Source organism: Phaethon aethereus, assembly GCF_964289735.1.
Source record: "Phaethon aethereus genome assembly, chromosome: 8".
In the NCBI taxonomy this organism is placed as follows: domain Eukaryota; kingdom Metazoa; phylum Chordata; class Aves; order Phaethontiformes; family Phaethontidae; genus Phaethon; species Phaethon aethereus.
In genome coordinates this window covers 22904507-22924707 of record NC_138584.1, presented here as the reverse complement: position 1 = coordinate 22924707, position 20201 = coordinate 22904507, and the positions used below count along the sequence as shown (strand labels likewise).

Below are 20201 nucleotides of genomic sequence, written 5' to 3'. Positions count from 1 at the left end.
AAGGGGTGCCAGAGGTGGTGGGGCCCCCCCATCCTCTGGGACTTTCAGAGGGGTCCTGTGTGCTGCTCCAGGAAGTCACATTTTTATTAGTGACTCCCTGATGCTGGAAAGCCGACACTGCTGAGCCACTGCGGGGCCCAGCGACCTGCCTGCTTGCTGCATGTTTTGAACACCTTTCCGTCTGAATCCCAATGAGACTTTTCTTTTCCCACAGGAAGCATTCCTGCCACCTCAGCCCCAGATTCTTCAGCTCAGGCTTGCTGCGTGCCCTTGCCCTGGGTGCGTGGAGCCGGGGCACAGCCACTGGCATGGCACCAGGGCCGGGCTCAGGCTGCTCTCCTCGAGCGCAGCCGTACCTGGGAAGATGCCACAGGGTGGCCTCCCTCCTCCTCTGGCCCCCCAGCACCTCCCGGTGCTCTGTTCCCACCGAGGCAGCCCCCATGGCACCCCACGGTCCACCAGGCAGATGCTGGCGGTCTCTGGTCACCCGTGACGGAAGGCAGTGGGTGGGAGGTGGCGGGGCATGGTGGTTAATGTGTAACTGGTGCTGCCACCTTTCACCTGCGCGCAGCTGTCGGGAGCGAGTGAGGCCGCGGCGGCAGCCGGGCTGGCTCCCAGGTGCGAGTGGTCTGCCGGGCCGTGCGGCAGGGGAGCTCGACGGGGGCCCTGGGCCGTGCAGCTGCGGCCACACCTTGCCCGGCACGGCCGGCTCTGCCGGCTTCCCAGCTCTCCTGAGACTTGTTTTTCTGCCCGGCAGTTTCCTGGAGCCAAATGGCTCCTGCCTGCCTGCTCAGGGTCTGCAGCCTCCTCTGCGCCTGGTCAGTGGTGACGGGACACCCCTGCAGCCTCGACCACCAGGTAAGGGGGCTGAGGGGGCTCCGGTGTGGGCAGCAGCTGGGGGCGGGCAGGGGCACCCCACTCCCGGTCCTGCCAGCACAGCTGGGGTGGCGGCACTGTGTGCCAGCGGGGCAGCAGGCCCTGGCAGGCAGCTCCCGCTCTGCACCGCTCGAGAGTCGACAAGCAACAAAACCCACGGGAGCAAGCGGAGTTAATTGTGAGATGTGCTGTGCCAGCGGCCACCAGACACAGGGGTGGTTTGCCCACACCTGGAGCCTGGCTGTCCTGCTGCCAGCCCTGCAGCACGCCTGCTCCCAGCCTCGGGCTGAAGATAGCATATTGTCCAGCCCGTTCACTGGAGCATGGCAGGGCTGCAAAAGCCTTGTCTGAGCCATGACGTTTATGGCTCTGGGAGTGCCACCAGGAGACAGCTGTCCATAAGGGTGCACAGCAAGCAGCAGTGAGGCACGTCCCCGAGGGATTGCCAGCCCCTCACTCCCTTCTCCGGTGCACAGTGAGGCAGTGGCTGAAGCCAGGGTCAGGGCAACCATGGGGTCAGGATCCCTGAGCACCTGGTGAGGAACAGGAAACGTAACTCAGCCATCACGCTGGGACAAGCGCCGCAGCTGGCAGCTCGGCTGCCCTGGGCGGGAGGAGGCAGGAAAAGCGGCTGTTGTGGGCGGATGGCCCAGGGCAGCGCTGCCCGCTGAGCCCTCAGATACTCCCTCAAAAGGCTTGCACTGTTCTCCCCAGCCTCCCCAAGCCCAGCCCTGTTTGAGCCTGAGACAGGACCTGTGCAGTGCCCCCGTGGCCCAGCTCCATTATAACCCAGTCCTCGGCAGCCCAGGTCTATAACTGCACATCTGTTCCTCTAGCGAGCAGGGATGGCAGGGCTTGATAGGAGATATAGGCGAGCAGGAGGACGAACGGCGAGGTGATCACGTGAGAGGCAACGAAACGGAAAGGCCGTCTATCTGGAAAGCAGCCAGATCTAGAAACCCAGGACTATGGACCGCAGCAGACTTCCAGCATGGCATCTCTGCCCGTGGGGCCCAGATGTGGCATCAAGCAGGAGCCTGTGCCTGCCTAACCAAACTTAAATTGCTGACCTGCTCTCCGGCAGCTTCAGTCTGGGCAGCTGGCCCTCTCCCACATAGAGCCCAGGCAGGAGTAACACGCGCTGAGGACTGCTCCCCCAAACCAGCTTTAATTTAGTCATACTGGTTTTTGGGGAAAAATAGAAATCCATCCATGTGGGTTGATCCATCCGTCCAGCACGCACTGCTGGCCTTTGGGGACAGCAAATGGTCCCTGGTCTGTTGTGTTGGCTAATATAGACACAGCCAGCCTGCACTGAGCCGCTGCCACTCGCAGCGTACGCTGAGAAGCGCGGGAAGGCTGGAGGCACGGGTGCAATATCCTACACTGGCCCCAGGGAGCAGCTCTCGACACGGGTGCCTGGCACAGGTGCCCACTGCTCTGCAGCCCGGCTGGCTGCCGCTGCCTGCCTGCCCGCCCGCTCTCGCAGCAGGCAGGGGTCTCACCCGCTTCTCTGCCCCAGCTGGGAGGACGACCTTGTGTCACGCAAGAGCTCCCCGGGGGCTGGAGGTGGGGATCTGGGGGAGGAAGAGGAAGGTGCTCTGCAAGCTGACCCTGTATGAGAACTGCCCTGTACGGGAGGACAGGAGGGTGACAACCTGGTCCCTTCACACCCACCCCTTCTGTTTGGGTTTCGCCCCAGCTGTTCACGCTCCTCCTTTACTCCTTCAGTCGGCTGCTCTCAGTCCTGGGCTGTCCTGCTCATACTTCTCCATTTATCCTGGCCCAAACCAAACTCATGTGCTTTTTAAACCTGTTTGTGTCTTTGTTTTTTTAAACTCTGCAAGAGTAATTAAATAAAACATTTGAATTTCTGGGGAGTCTCGGTCTAGAGATCCTCCCCAGCACGGAGACCCCATCTCAGACGGCAGCTCTTTTCCCAGGGATGGGCCGACTGCAACGGGAAGAGCCTCCTGCATGCTCCAAGGTCCCTTCCAAGCAACATCACCGGTTTGGACCTCTCCTTCAACTCCCTGGTCATGCCCCATCATGGGACTCTCTTGCTACATTTCCCTTCCCTGCGCTCCCTCAACCTCTCTAGCAATGCCTTGCTGGTGCTGAGCCCAGCAGCCTTCTCCAACCTCGGGGCACTGCGCCTGCTGGACCTGAGCAGCTGCAGCATTGCCTACCTCCACACGGACGCTTTCAAGGGCTTGGGAAACTTACACACACTGCTTCTAAGAAACAACAGTCTGCAAGAGCTTGAGGTCCCTTTCTTCCTGCCACTGAAGGCTCTTTTCCACCTGGACCTGCAGCACAACATGCTGGTCTCTGTGGATGCTTTGAGCCTGCAGCTGATGGAGGCAGTCCTGCAGGTCCGGCTGGAAGGGAACCCCTGGGTCTGCGACTGCGCCGCATACCCTCTGCAGCGGTGGCTGCAGCGCAGGCAAGGTGAGCAGGCGGGGATGGGTGGCAGGAGAGGTGTCAGACAGGAGGAACCTGGGGTGCAAGGGTCCCACTTGGTCCTTCTGCTCCAACCCGTGGGCAGGCTCTGGGATGGCTCTCCAGGGACCTCTCCCACCCTGTTGAGGGACACAGAACCGAAACGTGTGTCAGGTCCTCGCTTGCATACACATGATACCAAAGATTTCTAGGAACAACAGGCAGGATAATCTAGCCACTTTTCTGGGAAAGGGTCTGCATGTACAGTTCAGCCCCTAAATCCACCTTTCCATCTATATGGAGTGACCACATTTTCAAGAGCTGCTGAGGACTTGGCAGCTCCTCCTGTGGAGCAGGATCAGGCTCCAACCCTCTGAGCTCAGCTCCCAGGTGTGAGCAGCCTTGCAGCAGTGGGGCTTCCATCGGTATCTGTGAATTTGCCATTATCTAGTTAAAAGGAGCCTCCTAATCAGGGTCACACACTTGCACGGTTCCTTGGTCAGGGAATTTTTGTTTTGCTTGTGCTTTTCAATGTGCTGAGGGCCGGTGAGGCTGGAGGGCAGAGCTAGGAGCACCTTGCAATGCGTCCCATCAACCCAGCGTCAATCAGGGAGCACTAAACTGGGGAGGGGATGGCTGAAGACCCGCCGTCCCACCTTAGCCCGTGTGTCTCCCAGCTGTGCAGGTGACCTGCGCATCGCCCCCGGGGCTGCAGGGCCGGGAGGTCGCAGCTCTGCATTCCCAGGACCTGGGCTGCCGGATGAAGCAGCGGTTTCCTCGGGGGGTCAGCACGGCGCAGCAGATCACAGTGCCCCACAGCAACAGTAAGTTGGGCTGCTACGGGCGCGTCTGTAAGGTCTAGCTCCCTCCTGCCTTCCATCACCCCAGAGGGAACCACGGGTGGAGACCCCCTGCTCTGCCCGGCTGTCCCAGGGGCTCGGGCTGCCAGGCCACCACGGGTGCTGTGGCTCGGTGGGGAGAGTGGCCACCACCTGGAGGTGTTTGCTGGCTTTGCCACAGAAAAGTTAGCAGATGCCACAGAGCCCAGGTGATGGGCACCAGTATCAGACAGCTGTCCGGCAGTTTCCCCTGCAAGTGTTCACGCACCCGTGGTAGCTAGGCCTTGGTGAAGAGCGCTTGTATTGCTCTTAACGAAAGCGATCCGGTGCTGGCTGCGCGTCGCAGGCATGCATGGGGCTGGCTGCTGAGGAGCCCCGGGTATGCCACAGGCTGACCCGGCGTGCCCTGATGTGCCTTTCCTGCGCCGCAGCCACCACACCACCCTCCGGGAAGGGGGGAAGGAGTTGGCCGTACCTGGTGGGCTTCCTGGTGGCAGCAATTGGCATCTCCATCCTGATTGCGCTGGCTGCCAAGTGCAAGCTCTTCCACAAGAACTTCGCCAGCTACCGCCACCGGCCACTGCCCGAAACCAGCTCGATTGGAGGCAGCCCCATGGAGGACAGCAGTGGCTGGGACAGGGGCTTCTCAGGCCGGGGGGCCAGCAAAAGCCACCCCAGTGCTGCCGACCTGCAAGCTGAGGATGATGATGGCTTCATCGAGGACAACTACATCCAGCCAAGTGAACAGCTGCCGGAGGAAGAGGAGCGGGAGTCACACCTCTCCATCTGAGTCTGCAGCCCGGCCACCACTGCTGCAGCCTCTCGCTGTCCCCCCACCTCCATCCTCTTCCTGCTCTTTCTCACCTGCCCTTGGCCTTTGGGCCCACGTGGCTGGGGGCAGGGGGACAGGAGTGGAGAGGAGCAGGGAGAAGGGGTGGGCCAGGAATGGTGATGGAGGCTGAAGGAAGCGGGCTCCATGGTGTCCCAGCACGGTGCCAGTGGGGCTGCACTGGCACAGGGACTCTGGACCCACTGCTGCTCTCCCAGCCCTGCTCGGATGCTGAAGATGAAGGAGATGGTGCCTGTCGTGCCTGGGCAGCCTGGTGGGGTGGGAAGAGGAGCCTGCCCTGGTGGTCCCTGTGGGGTCTCAGGCACCGGCCCCACTGCCCCACAGTGCTGGCCCCAGCACTCCTCTGTCCCTCAATGTGTTGTCACTCCAGGGTGTGATTAAAGCATGATTTAAACCTGTCTCTGCCTGCGGTGGTTTGTTGGGGCTCTCCCAGCGGCGGTGCTGGGAGGACACCCCCAGTCCCACAGCTGGGGTGCGGCTTTTTTTGCATGTGCTTTCAACGACCATAAATACATTCCTCGTGGACTGCGCCGGTGAGAGAACAGGTCCATGGCACGAGTGCTGTTGTGCAAACAAACCTGTTGCCAGAGCTGGGGCAGGCAGCCCTGGTGCGTTGTCAGAGGGTTTCTGCGCACGTCTCTCCAGCGTTGCTTCCTGCTGTGTTCCTTCGCATTTTTCTCTCTTCCCTCTCCAGCAAGACGTGCTAGAAAGGCACGTACCTTTCCCATGCCAGCTCTGCAGAGCTGAGCAAACTTGTCGGCGGCACCAGTTGTGGCGTCAGGCAGGCACGTGCGCCCGGGCGAGGCAGCCCTGTCCCCCGGCACCCATTATAGAATCCTGTCTGTATCTCTGACCGTGGAGTTATACAAACACTGTAATTTTTGCATTCCTGTCATCTTTGTGGTACGAGCACGTGAGACGTAGGTAACTCCACGTTGTTTCTGCTGTAGCCGGTCGTGCCCACGTGGGTCACACTGGAGTTAAAAGCAGGGAGCAGCAGCAGCATTCACCCTTAGAAAGTGATTCACAAGGCTGGTATTGTCCGGCTGGGAAAATTTCCCAGGGCACAGCCCAGTCGTTACCGTCCCCGATAGCCCGGGAATCCCTCCATCACGCTCCAGAGCATGAAGCATCATCACAGGGATGGCATTTCCTGCAGTCCTGCCACATGGCTCATTCCCCCATCTCCTTCAAACCTTCGTTTCACTTCAAACTGCCTTTTTATTTACCTACTTATTAAGATATTTATAGAGCACAGGGTATACAAAAGTAAACAATACCCGTCAGAGAATGTAAACCAAAGGGGATGGCTGGCTGAGGTGTTGGATGTGTGAAACAGGCTGGGAACTTAAAGCACCTTCCAGAGAGGGAACATGGTTTGAAGCCATGGGGAGGACGAGAACCTGCTGGTTTGTTTCAGTGGTCAGCCAGTTTTCGCTCTTAAATGTCGTATTTCTAAACTGAGCCTTACTTTTGCAGTCACTGCTTCATGTTTTGCCTTCTGGGCTCATCTTAACAGCTACCCGTGACAATACAGTATATGCTGTAATTTTTGGAAATTTTTAACATTTTTCGGTACGATGATAGGAGACAAATCTGAGAGGTGGGAAAATGCATTTCGATTGTCTTTCAGAGGGTATTTTCTGGGCTTTTCAATATGCTTTGCAATCACATGAACTTGTGCTAGATCCAGTATTTTACTTTTGGTCTCAGTGATGTCTTAAAAGAGATGAAAAATACAACTGCCAGGCTTATTTATCCAGGATCTCGCTCACTCTTGTCCCTCAGTAGCTAGTGGTGGGTTGCTTGTCTACTTTGACCCTGCTGGGAGGCCCACCCGTTTACTCTTTAACCGAGCAGACGTGTCTGTTTTTCAGGTGTGCAGGGGCCCGGGGCAGCCCCTCTCCCCCCTCTCCAGCAGCTCCAGTGCCAGCCTGGCAGTTCGCCTGGGGGGGAATGCATCTGGCACGCGGAGCCGGGAATACAAGGGGGTCAGAGCAGAAAAGGAGGAGCCTTCTCAAGGAGGGTCCCCCCAGGAGGTTGCCGGAAGGACCGAGGGGGCTGGCGGACGGGAGCAGTAGCAGGTATGCAGGCAGACTGGTTGTGGGTAGCAGCTTCTGCCACGAGGCTCGAGGCTCGGCCCCACCACAGCATGAAACAGCTTCTCTGTAAACAAACCAGCCGGCACTGACATAGTCGGGAGGCTTTGCGCGCTCCACGTGAGCATCTTTCAGGGGCATGGCAAGGTCTTAGCTTCACAGAGCGGTGGTAAGGGGGACTGGCTATGTCTAGGTCCCTAAGCAGAGGGAGATGCATGTGCATCTGGATGTGGGAGTCGCGTATCAGGAAACACGTACATGCATCAGGGGGCCTGTGGTGGCATTGCCACGCTAGCTGATGTGCCGAAACCACAGCTGCAGGAGAGACCCTGGGCTGTCATGATTTCAGCCCTGGGCTCAGCCTGAGCAGAGGCCAGCTCTGCACAGCCCTGCCACCTCCTGCTCCGCAGAGAGGCTGACGCTCAAGCATCAGCCTTCAACATGGTCAACTTCCGCAACACTTTATTATGTATTTCCACGCACAACGCAGGAACCGAGAAAGGAACAAAGCAGCAGCGCTGCTGCAGGGGCGAGTCAGCGGCTGGGGCCGCGCAGGCTGTCCGTCCAGGCAGCCGGACACCCAAACCACCATCCTTGGACATGGCCCGTTCTCAGCCCTGATTTCCTCAGCGACTGACACGGCCCACGGGCACACTGTTCTGGCATGATCCGCGGGCACTCGGGGCACATTTTGAAGGGGCTACGGAGGGGAGGATTCACGTCGATATGCAGGCAGCGTGGAGCTGCGAGCTGGGCTCAGTCACGCATCTTCACAGAAATGCCCAGATGTGCAAAACAGCTGGTGTGTGGGCAGCTGCGGCCTGTCCACATGTGCAGGTTGGGGGAGCTGGGAGTAACCGCAAAGCACCGGTGCGGGCAGAGGCGGTGCAGCCTGGCATAACTGCACGTGCAGCGGCACAGTCCGGCAGAGCAGCAGCAACCGTGGTGGTGCAAAACCGTCCAGCTCTGGCCCATCCCTCCCTGTGTACACACAGGGGTCCCTGCTGGACCTGGAGTCAAACAGCCCAGAGGGGAAGGACAGCTCTTTGTGTTGCAGAGGATTTAGCACAGAAGGACCTACACTTAGAAACACCCTCTGAACTCTTGGGCAGGTTAAGGGAAGTGGTGCTGAGAGAGGAGGAAACAGAAGTTTAATAAAATGTATAGATCATGGGAAAGTGGCAGAGGAAAATGTAGGAATAACAGAGATCTGGAAAAGGAAAGCCGAAATGATGTTCACGTACTTTGGGGAAAATAATCCAAGGCTTCACGGGGAAGGAAAGCTGGAGGAGCAGGGCAGGAGCAGATGAACACAGAAGTGCCCTCATGCAATCTGAGTGCATCGGGGATGGTGTGGTCTGGAGCTGCGAAGGGATGAAGTCCTCATTGTCCAGCGTATACCTGGTGGGGTTCACTGATGCTGAGCTCTGACACTGCCTCCGGGTGTAACACGCACAGCGATTCATGCTGTTACTGAGGGAACGAGCTATTGTCTTCTTCCAAATAAATTTGTTACCAGATGCCAAAAAAGAATAGCTTGGTCTTCTTCTATTACAGAGGGAATTCATCAAATAACAAGCAAAAATAACGGCTGTGGCAGAGCAGCTCAGGTGAGGAGGAGATGAAGAGGAAGATGAAGAGAAGGCTGCACAGGAGCAGCTTTGCTAGGAGGTTAGGATCTGTGTCTATGGAAAGGGCAGGGGAATGGTTCATGGCTCTATGGAGGAAATGAAAACTTTGACAGGTAAATTAGACTCAAGTCACAGGAAAAGCTCACGGGGGTGAGTTGTTAGTCTGCCTCAAGGAAAGGCACCTTGGTGATAAACACCTTGTAGAGATAAACACCAGAAAAGCTCCAGGTAAGGCCCAAATGGTAGCAGAAGAACTGTTCTGCCTCGCAGCAGCTGTAGCACCGGGGAGATGCAGGGACGGGGAGGAGCTGCAGGGCTGCGGCGGCCGCAGAGGTGCCTCTGCTCGGGAAACTCCTGTGGGAGGGCAACAGCGCTCTCCCCGCGCACCGCCCTTGCAGGGCAGCAGCCCCAGCCCCGGGATTGGGGCACCCCATCACTGTCCCCCAGCAACAGCACCTTGCTGTCTGTGGCTCGCGTGGCTGGAGCGCGCTGGCGTGATAACAGAGCACTGATAACCCACCAGGGCCCCGACACCAGCACCCTTTGATCACCCCTTTGATGAACCACAGAAGATGGTGGGCCGCAGAGATGTAATATCGGAACAGATACTGGCACTGCAAACACAAACGGCATTTCATGTGAGGCCCAGCTATGCTGGGGCTCTGGCACACAGAATCCCATGCAAATCCCACACTGCCTCCCACAGACACACAGGTGCTTTCTCAGGAGCAGCCCCTGCAGCTGCACCTCCCACCGAGCTGCCTTCACTTGCGCGGCATGCCTGCTGGCACGCAGAATATTCCCTGCCATCCGTCAGCTGCTAGAGGCTCTACTTGGCTCAGGCGCTGGTGGCTCTGCCCAGAGCACAGGGTGGTTTTACACCACCCGCAATCACAGCCTCTCCGGCCAGGAGAGCACACGACACAGCTCTGGGAACTGCAGGAACCAAGAAGTACTGGGGTCCCCAGGGGTACAGGACAGGCTCACCTTAACTCTGTGACAGGGGTCACAGCTGGGCAGGCAGCAGCTGTCGCAGGAGGCTTTGCTGAGATAAAACGCCAGCCAGGCCAGCACTGGGCTCCTAACGCACCTGGTCACAGAGCCCGACCAGGCACCCCAAGTCCCTGCCGCACCGTCAGCCTGGGACAAAGCAAATGCCAGTCATGTCCGAAAGAAGTGCAAGGCACATCGCAACGCCTGCCCTGGGGAAAGGCCAGCATAAGCCCTGCTGACGGGTCGTATCCAGTGAGGCTCACGCAGGGGTGTCCTGGGTCAGATCAGGTTGGCCATGCTGGAGGTGGGAGGAAGCCGCCTGTTTGCAGCGAGGCGGCCGGAGATGGTGAAGACACGGATCTCGCCGGTCTCCAGGCTCCGAGGAGCAGCCTGGCGGCAGGAGGTGCAGAACAGGTAGAGCAGCAGGCAGAGGAGGATGGCACTGCCGGCAGTCAGGAGGACAACCCCGCTGGTGAACATGCTGGCCAGCGGCCGTGCAGGGCTGAGCTGCATGGTCGTGGTGGAGAGGATGGTGAGCACGACCCCGCAGACCACCAGCACCAGGGCGCTGAGCAGCAGCACCAGGCAGTCCGAGAAGCCCCCGCTCTTCAGGAGCTCGATCTGATCCCGGCTGCGGATGCAGTTCATGTCCTGGATTGCAGAGCTCAGTAGCTGCTTCAGCAGCACGAGCAGCGCCAGGAGGCAGAGCGTGGTGCCCACGGCCAGCCGCCACTCTCCAGACCGGCTGCTCGTGCTATACAGCAGGATGATGCCCCCAATCCCACAGGCCAGGATCAGTGCCACAGCCATCCCGTAGCACAGGATGGACTTCTTGGGGTCCTGGAACCACCAGAGCTCCACGTGCTCCTCCAGGATGTTCCTCTGGATGTGGTCTGCGTCTGCAGGGGTGCGGGGGGTGCTCAGCTCTGCCAGCTCTGGCATGGTGGGCAGCTGGGTGGGGAAGGCACGGCGCGGTGGTTGCACAGATGAACCTAGATCCTTACAACGAAGTGGGACGTCACGGCAGCAATGGTTATGAAGGCAGATGCATTTCTCAAGCAGGGACTCCTCTGTCTCGTTCTTCAGAGCATGGAGGAGCTCCCTTTTGCAGCAGTGCCACCTGGAGAGTTATGGTCCGTGTGCTGGGGCTGAGCCCACCCCCCAGGCAGAGCTGCTGGACATGGTGGAGCATCCCCAGCGCAGCATCGTAAGGGAACGACCAGGGCTGTGTTCTTCCTTTTCCGTGTGTTTCATCTGAAAGAGTCAAGAAGAGAAGACAGCATTAAACAGAGACAACCCTGCTCCCCGTACCAAACAGTCCCCCGCCAAACCCTGGGCCTCAGTTGCTCGGGGCTGGCCTGCAGACCTTCCCCTCACAAAAGCCCCGTGTGTTGGAACACAGGTCAGCCACACACATCTTCCGGGGTGACCTCCATGCACTGCGGGGACCCTCAGCCTGCCCCAGGGGTGAGTCTCCTGCCTCCCCAGCCACACGTGCCCCGCTCAGAGGCTACTGGCACATCACTGCCTGCAGGACTCTGCCTGCAGGACTCTGCCTGCAGCTGGTGCTGGCAGCAGGGCAGGGATGGAGCAGAGGCAGGTCCCTCCTGGGATAAAGCCCCATTCACAGCTCTGGCTTCACATGCTCCCTCATCAGCATCAGCCTCTTGTCACCAACTGGCTCTGCTGCCCAGAACGACAGTGGGAGGTGGGGGTCAGGACTGGGGCTTAACCCTTCCAGTACAGTCGCTAGAAGAGTAAGAGCTGCCCTTGCTGCGTGTCCTCAGCCTTGTCCCTGCCCCTGCACTGCTGGCGGTCCCCTTCCCACATCCCCTACAGAAATGTGATGGTTACATCTCCAGTGGTCTCAGCACTTCCCTGGAAAGAGCCCCCAAACAGCTGGGATCTGGCACCCTGCAATTTTGCTCTCCTTGTTGCTCCTCCTGGTCCCTGAAGCACTGCATCACCGGAGGGGAGCAGGGCAAGGGCACGGGCGGCTGCCCCGTGGTGCTGTGCTTAGCTGGGCTCCCCTCGGCACGGCGCCGTGTTTCAACCCGCAGCCCGGCTTCCCAGGCTCAACACCGCCCCGGCGTCCTGCCCGCCTTAACGCTTCTCTGGGTACAGTTTTACACCAAGCGTGGGAACCACTTGCATTTCTCTCATATAGCATCCTGCCCCAGCATGCGAGTGCTCCAGCTGATCCTGCAGCACCAGAGGGACCCTCCAGCACAGCTGATACCCAAAGCAAGAAGAGGTGCTGGGGAGGAGGGTACGGGGGTGCCTGGTGAAGCTCAGGTATGGCTGAGACCTTAAGACATGGGGCAGATCCTGGAGACCCCCGAACTGCCTCCCTGGTCACCTCCAGAACATGACAATGCACCCTTGGTCATCACGGGCACACACACACGAACTGCTCGGAGTCTGGCAGGAGCCCGTGGTGAGGATGGGAGCTGATGAAGATCCCCTGTCTCAGAGCTGTGTCACATCTCCTGGGCGGGAGGACGGCCACGCACCACCCTGCCTGCTAGAAATGGCTCTCCAGGAGCCCACCAGCCCACGCCAAACACACTCTGCTTGTCTTTGTGCCCTGCTCTGCACGGCGCTGGGACTCTGGGCTCATTATGTATGGGTGGGGATGGTTTGTGACCTCCATGCGTGGCAGCTCTGCACACACCAGGGATCTTTCCTCCCACAGCTCTCCCTGTCCTCAAAGTCTCCATAGACCGCATCCCCTTACGGCGCTGCCTTTGCTACTTGCCAACGCCTCAAAATCCCCCTCCGACAGGGCCGAGCCAACGTGGGGTGGGGGCAGAGGAAGGACAATGGTGTGGGGGGTGCCTGAACCAGACACCGCCTGACCGTATCAGGCCAAGCTCCTCCTGAGTCACTCCCCGGCTGCGACGGAGCATGAGGTCACTTTGGACGTGGCTCAGGGCACGCTGCCAGCTGGCAGCATGGGTGGAGGAAGTCTCTAACCACCGCGCGTTTGCAGGCCCAGGACCCGTCATGCTGTTCGCCGTTTCCCTGCATGGCTGCTGGTGCTTGAATCGCCTGGGCAGGGCGTGGGCTGGGACGCAGAGGCCCACGCTCCGCAGGGTACCCTTGTCTGGAGGTCTGTGGGAGATCTGCAGCTCCTGGCTAGAGCCACAACTATCAGAAAGCAAAGATTAGAGAGAAAAAACAAAGATGTGCTTGATCAGGCTGATCCGTGCCTGCTGGGAACCGTTTTGATTTTGCGCGCAGCAGCAGATAGCTCGCGCAGTCTGCACAGCCATGCGTGCCCAGGACACAGGTCCCCGAGAAGGTGAGGGTGTTGCAGGGCACTTTCAAAGTACAGGGGTGAGAAGACGTTGAGCCTGGAGACATCTCCCCAGCCTATGCAAACCAGCTCGGTGCTAAGCACTACTTCCTCCTGCCTTTCCTTCCCCAAGCACAGAGGTGCCTTATCACCTCCTTACCAGCAAACAGGTGAGTCTAGTAGATAGCAAGTTTGTAGATTAGATTGAGATTTTGGACTAAGAAAACATAATGCTTGGAGAAGTGCAAAGTCTGTGGCCTTCTGCTGCTTGACCGAAGTAGCGCACACAAGTTGCGAGTCAAACAGTAAGCAAAAAAACCACAACAGCACAAACCACAATGAGGGAAAACCCGACCAAACATTAAGCTACAGCACTGCATTCTCATGTTACTTTTTAAAATTTAACCATTTAAACATTTATTTGCTCAGAAGAAGGTCAGGGAGAAAACATCTGGCTGCAGAACAAAACAAGGTGTGACCTCTACGGGCATTTCCTACTGTTATATTAACCTTTATGAAACAAATTATTTGGAGAGGCAAAGACTTCTACTGAAGTGTGCCTCCATGGTTCCTTATGTCTGTTTGAAAATGTTCTAGGAATATAACCTTTTGCTCTACAAGCATCCACACTTGCTTGGGCTTCTCTATAGACTGTGAGGGTTTGTGTCGCTAGTGAGAGCATCTTTACTCTTAGAATCACAGAATAATCCAGGTGGGATGGGACCCTGTGAAGCCACCTGGTCCAACTGCCTGCATAAAGCAGAGTTAACCTCAGACTGAGGAGCTCAGGGCTTCATCCACTGATACTGCCAAGGATGGAGGATCCACAGCCCCTCTGGCATCATTCCAGTGTTTAACCATCCTCACCACCTATACATTTTTCCTTAAATCTAACTACAGCTGCCAATTCCTCAGCATGAGTGCATTGCCTCCCATCCTTCCCTTGTGTACCTCTTAAGAAAAATCTGTCTTTATATTTTAAACCAGAGCAGCCCTATCCTGGGCTGTCACCCATCACTCTTTGGAGAAAGGGTAAAACTAGATCTCCCAGCAGCTTTGCTGATCTGGTTGCTTGGTGTTATGCAGAACATGAGTTTGCCCACATCAGATCAAGAGAAAGGAAAGGATGTGGGTCCCTGCTCTGCCACGAGGGAGGACAGCCTTTCCACAGTAGTTGCCCCTTCTGTAGCACTTCTTTGAGCTACTTGGTTTCACTGGTTTGGGATAGACTGTAACACAGACCCTTTGGGAGTTTAAGCCAGTTAACCCATCAGATTAACCAGTTTGATAACATGTAATCACAGGTCATTATTCTCTACCATCTACTTTATACTGAACCCAGTACCTTCAACACACCCCTCTGTGTGTGTAAGAAAAAAAAAGAGGAGAGGACCAGCCCAGCCACAAAATGCTCTCTGACTGAAGGCCACATCTCAGGAAAAAATTGACAGGCTATCCTTCCCCACTGCTGGCTGGCAGCTGGGGCGGAAGAACAGGAATGCACTGGGAAGGCAGGAAAAGAAAAATGATAATGTCTTTCCTTTTTTTTTATCTTTTTTTTTTTTTTTTTTTTTTTATTCTGACAACATTTAACTGGGAACTGAGGGCCATCATCAGCTGGTTTCTGGCTCCTCCTGGGTGCAGGTGTGGGAGACACGCCTGCTGACTGCCTGGGAATGGTATATGCATTTATTTATTTACTTACAGACTTTTTATGTCTGATTGTCTGATATCTGACAGACGGGCCATAGACTGTGTGTTAATTAACACTTTCATTTCAGAGCCACATACAACTCAGCTTTTGAAATATTCCCCACTTCCCTCCTCCCCCTGAGCCATGAGAGGAGCGTCTCAAGGTACACCATGAGACCTTGCTTATCCATAGTGTTCAGGGGGGGAAGCCTGAGGGTGGGACAGGTTCTGCAGTGCTTCCAGCTTTCAGAAGTGTTTTATGCAGCTATGTGAGCTATGTGAGCATGATGGAGCTCAAATCTGGCACGATTTGCTGTGAAATAACAATACCTAATAAGATTTGCATGAGCAATCTAGATGAGAGCCAACAGAGCCTCACAATCTATCATCTCAAACAGATACAAGCCATCTCCTTCCCCTGCTTCTACAGTCCATCACAGCTTAATTGCTCCTTGGCCAGGTCTGGCCAGAGCCTGTTTGGGATGAACTCTGCGCCTGGTGTTACCTCTTCTCCAGCCCCACAAAAATCTCTAGTCCAGAATAGGCATAAATGTTTTCCCATCCTTTCATGTAATTTTTCGAACTCCCTAGTAGGCTCAAAGAGAATGAAGATCATTTATCTTGTTTTATGCGTGAATTACTGCCAATGCACAAAGCAGAAGCTCTGAATGTTGTAGTGTTCAAGGCCCATCTGTGCCTCTGGGAGCAGGGTCGCTGCTGCCATGGGACATGTGGGAATGTCCCCTCTCGTCTCCTGAGAACTCAGAAGTGGGGATAGAGGAACCCGCAGGGGATGGGAGTAATGGGGATTTCTCACCCAAAATCCTGGCAAGAGATCCACACTCCTTTGGCTGCTACATGAACCACCAATTCTCAATGCTCCTCGTTCCCAGGGCTGCTCAAAATCCAGGCAGACCTATGCTGCCTAATCTCTGTCTGGGTAGGGCCCACCCTCTCTACCCTGCCAGAGGGGTAATGCTTTCGCAGAAGCGAGCACCCCTCCCAGCAGCACTCCTGCCACCAGACATCAGGGAAGCCCTGGGTGATGGCAGACCGTCCCTTCCTTTCACCACGTCTAGGGGCTCTGGGGACGAGGCTGGTGGAGGGCTTGTTGTAGCAGCGTCAGCACGCAGCTGCTTTTTACAGAAATCTAGGTAGCTTTGGCATGCTCCATTATAAAGTTTCATGTTCCTCCTCCTCTCCATGTGTGTAACAGGCATCCAGCATCCTGACTCCACAGAGCTGGTCCTGATGCACCTTCCAGGGGAGACCTGGGAGTCCCAAAGGAACTAGAAAATCCTGAGCCTCACGTGCCGAGAGGAAACACAATGGCACGAGGAAGAAATGATGTGGAGGCAAGAGGCAGGATCTCTTAAGAAGCATGTCTGAAGCAGCCCCCAAACCTGCCAGCAGCTACTGATGAAGTACAGCCCTTCCCGCACGGGTCCCGGGGAGGAGGGCTCACTCACCTGCAGCAGGTGCTGCCTTCACGCCGCAGCCCAGCAGCGTTCCCTGCTCCTGGCTGGCAGCAATGGTTTTTCCAGACTTTCCTTCCACTGGATCGAGCCACCGAGGGAGCTCACGGGGAAAATCTCTTCCCTTCCTCCGGCAACCAGCTGCCAAGAAACAGGTGCTTCCTGGTGCGGCGCGGGCGCGGGCCGCGCCGATGATAGGCTGCAAGCCCTCACCTCTCGCCCGGGCAGGTGCATTCCCCAGCAGGGAGGTGTCTCAGCAAACCTGCTGCTGGCCTTGGAGAGGCTCCAGGGCCGTGCCGCTGTGCAGGCGCTACCCCTCCCTCCCGGGGCAGGGTCTGGCTGTGCACCCATCCTGCAAGGTGGCTCATTTCCTCCCAGCTGGGGAGTACTCGGCACTGGTGAGGCCGCAGCTTGAATCCTGTGTTCAGTTTTGGGCCCCTCACTACAAGAAGGATGCTGAGGTGCTGGACCGTGTCCAGAGAAGGGCAACGAAGCTGGTGAGGGGTCTGGAGCACAAGTCTTATGAGGAGCAGCTGAGGGAGCTGGGGTTGTTCAGTCTGGAGAAGAGGAGGCTGAGGGGAGACCTTATCGCTCTCTACAACTACCTGAAAGGGGGCTGTGGTGATGAGGGTGTTGGTCTCTTCTCCCAAGTAACTAGTGATAGGACAAGAGGAAATGGCCTCAAGTTGCGCCAGGGGAGGTTTAGATTGGATATTAGGAAAAATTTCTTCACTGAGAGGGTGGTCAGGCATTGGAACAGGCTGCCCAGGGAGGTGGTGGAGTCGCCATCTCTGGAAGTGTTCAAAAAACGTGTGGATGTGGCACTTCAGGACATGGCTTAGGGGACACGGTGGTGCTGGATTAATGATTGGACTTTATGATCTTGAAGGTCCTTTCCAACCTTAGTGATTCTGTGATTCTGTGAAGGGGTGCCAGAGCCAGGGAGCAGCTCCCAGGCGGCTGGTGAGAGGAAGCCTGCAGCCAGGTTGGCGGCGCTGGGGAAGATTCGACACATTCAGCAAGTATTTGGTGTTAAATAAAATAGCTCCTGCACTACTGTATAGGCTAGGGCCATCTGGTGTCATCAGGACTGGATCCTGGCATGGCATTAGCCCAGGCAGGCACTTAAGTCAGGTGAGATGCTGTTGCTCTTTTTCAAACTGCGGTGCCATCTCCCCATCGCCATTAGCTGCAGTGCCCCCCTCCATGGGAGACAGCAGCATCGGCAGAGCCCACCACACTGCCGAAGAACCAACTTCCTGGTGATCCAGGGGGAGGAAAAGGGTGACCAACTTGAGAGGGATTAGGGAAACAGAAAAGGACTCACTTGAGAGAGGAAGAGAAAAAAAGGGAGTAGCAGGAATGTTGAAGCCAGCAGGGGAATGGGACCCCCAGAACTGAGTGTGTGCCCCCTCCTTGGTGGCTGGGCTTAAAGACAGCAGAAGGGATCACTGCTGCGAGTCTGAGCAGCTACAAAATCTCTTTGAAAATGTAGGAAGAAGAGAATGGGGCTGAACAACGGCTCTGGCCTGACTAATGGAAAAGGAAGCTCAGTTATGAAGTTGCATGCTAGTTTTTTAGCAGGCGATGAGAAGGGAGGCTTGGTATATGCTAATACAATAGACACCAATTAGTGTGACAGCTTCAGGAGTTTGTCTGAGTAAAATCTGATAGATCTTTTGAAACTTGTGAAATATCATCTGTCCAGTGGTTGTTGTCCTAAACCTTAAACAACAAATGAGATGTGGCGGATTTCCCTACACAAACACTCTTGAACAACGAGCTTGCCCCTACCCCGAAAAACCTGTCCTTTAGTTGGGCCAGTTAACAAACATGTCATCCAAGGGCAAACCTTATTCAGCTTTACAGATAGCCATATATTCACTTTAAAAAGTGGGCTGTAACTTTATAAGAGCATGAGATGCTCACCAGCTCCTTTGGAGAGGTACCAAGAGGAGAAACAGACAATGCAGACCAAGAGAGGATGAAAACAGAAAGTGTCTTCACACCCTCAGAGAATTCAGAAGACCATTAGCATACAAAACCATACTCTAGTTACAACGTAATTCTGAAAACATTCCTACGGCACATGTGTGGAAAGTTGACCTTGGTCTAGTTTTCCCAGCATAGAAGGGACCTGCACATCTATTTTGCTTCCAGAAGGTCTCTGATAAACCTCAGTTGTAACATTCTGCTGTGCCTGACTTTTAATATTCTCCCTTACAAACAATGTTTTAGCTGCCTCAGCCACCAAGATCAAGTTCAAAATTCTCTTGAACCTAGTTTGCCACCCGTCTACCTCGGCTTAATCTGACAGGCCTCTTTAAAATCTTTCTAATGAGGGTGACACACGGGCATACTTTGAAGCATATTAATCACCACTTAGAAATCATTCTTCACCTGCCTATGCTGCTTCTTCTTACTAGGACAAGGTTCTTCTTTTTCAGAAAGATTGATTCCATTTCTCTAAACCATATCTATTAAAGCAGTGGCTTCTACCACTCAATTTATTCTGACAGAGGGGAAAATTATACCACATAGGAGTCTAGCAAATTAAAATGGGTGTGTTCTGAAAATTTAAGAGGGAACTAGTTTCTAAAATATTTGCTAATTACATTAATTACATCCTCTTTCTGTACAGGAAATATCAAGATGATTATATGGGGGAGTTGGGGGGGAAGAAAGGGTGTTAAGCTAGCACATTAACAGACCAATTCCATCATAACTTCTTCCTTTTGTTCCTGTGAAACCTAGGCTTCAAATGGGTTAAAGCTGCACAATGAAAAAAGTAAGACTTTAGTCTTTAAAAAATTAATTCCATGTTCATGGACAAAGCACTCAACTGAAGTCTCCCAGGTCACAGGAGCTCATGGAACCATCTGCTTTGCCATGGTGTTAGCCTGGAAATGAGTCTAGTATCCCTAATGGTAATACAGCTTACATGTTATCCAGCCTTAGCACCATCATCTTCTGTATGATATTATTGGTGGTATGTAGAAAGCACTCGTCACTTCTCTACAATTCAGGATAGGAAATGGAAACAGCAACATACTGCCTGTTATAATACCATATAGTTCTGTGCTCAATCAGTAGCTTAAACTTCTGATGTATGTGAAATATTCCTCAGTGAGACAGTGTGCCATGCACGGACAACAAAGGATGAAAAATTTTTTTTTTTTCCCCTCATTATTAGAGAAATTATTCTCTGCCTTTTTCTGTACATGAGTACTTTGCAGAGTGACTTTTTAGGGGAATTTCACTGAGAAACTGAACTAAAGGGATTGCAGATGTTGGAAAAACAACAAGCAAAGATTAATTTATCAGAGGTATGGAAGAGTTATGACATAAGGTTTGGATTTTATTCTGGATTTCGGAGTCTGAAACTGGGCTGCCTTTTTGTCCTGCTGAAATGATTGTAACCGATGAGACAAACATCTCTAGACAGGAGGCAGAGGCTTGAGCAAGGGCTCTAGCTTAGGTGTGCTTGACCACTAGTCAAAGGTTGCCCTCACAAGGTAATTATTTTTTAGTCTGTGACTGGATACCTGCTTGGAATAACACTGATACCTACCTTAAGCGTGGGCAGTCCTTCGTATGGACATAGGCAATTCAATACTGGAAAATAAAAGGCTGATGTTGATTTTGCAGCACAATTACACCAAACTAGAATTCTAGAAGAAAAGGCTTACAGAATTTGACTAGCTCTTCTGAACTAGGACACATTATTTTTCAAGAGCAAGGTGCATACCTTCCCTAGCATGAAGGCACAAAGCTCAGTCTTGCACTAACACAAATTTATTTTTTTTCTCTTTGCTCCTAGGCCTCATGGAAAGGGCAGATTCCAGGAAAGTAGAGGGAGTGAAGATTGGTGCCTTGTGTTCAGGGCAATGAGTGCCACACAAACGCTTGTATTAGAAGAGTATTGGAACATGGAAGTCTAATCTATGCTGTTGCATTTCTGATCTTGCCAGGAGAATATAATAATGTAAGGCATCCTTGAACCAGG

At 54.7% G+C, this 20201-nt stretch overlaps 2 protein-coding genes across 2 annotated transcripts; one reads left to right on the top strand and one right to left on the bottom strand.

The window, feature by feature from the left end:
* Positions 1-771: 771 nt before the first annotated feature.
* On the top strand, positions 772-4947 carry LOC309407232 (type III endosome membrane protein TEMP; the record flags this gene model as incomplete). Its single annotated transcript, XM_082002710.1, has 4 exons — positions 772-858; positions 2820-3327; positions 3996-4142; positions 4589-4947. 4 exons carry the CDS (start codon positions 772-774, stop codon positions 4945-4947), a joined length of 1101 nt encoding a protein of 366 aa, XP_081858836.1.
* Positions 4948-10009: 5062 nt separating this feature from the next.
* TMEM125 (transmembrane protein 125) lies at positions 10010-10713 on the bottom strand (the record flags this gene model as incomplete). Its single annotated transcript, XM_082003212.1, has 1 exon — positions 10010-10713. Exon 1 carries the CDS (start codon positions 10670-10672, stop codon positions 10010-10012), a length of 663 nt encoding a protein of 220 aa, XP_081859338.1. The 5' UTR covers positions 10673-10713.
* Positions 10714-20201: the final 9488 nt, after the last annotated feature.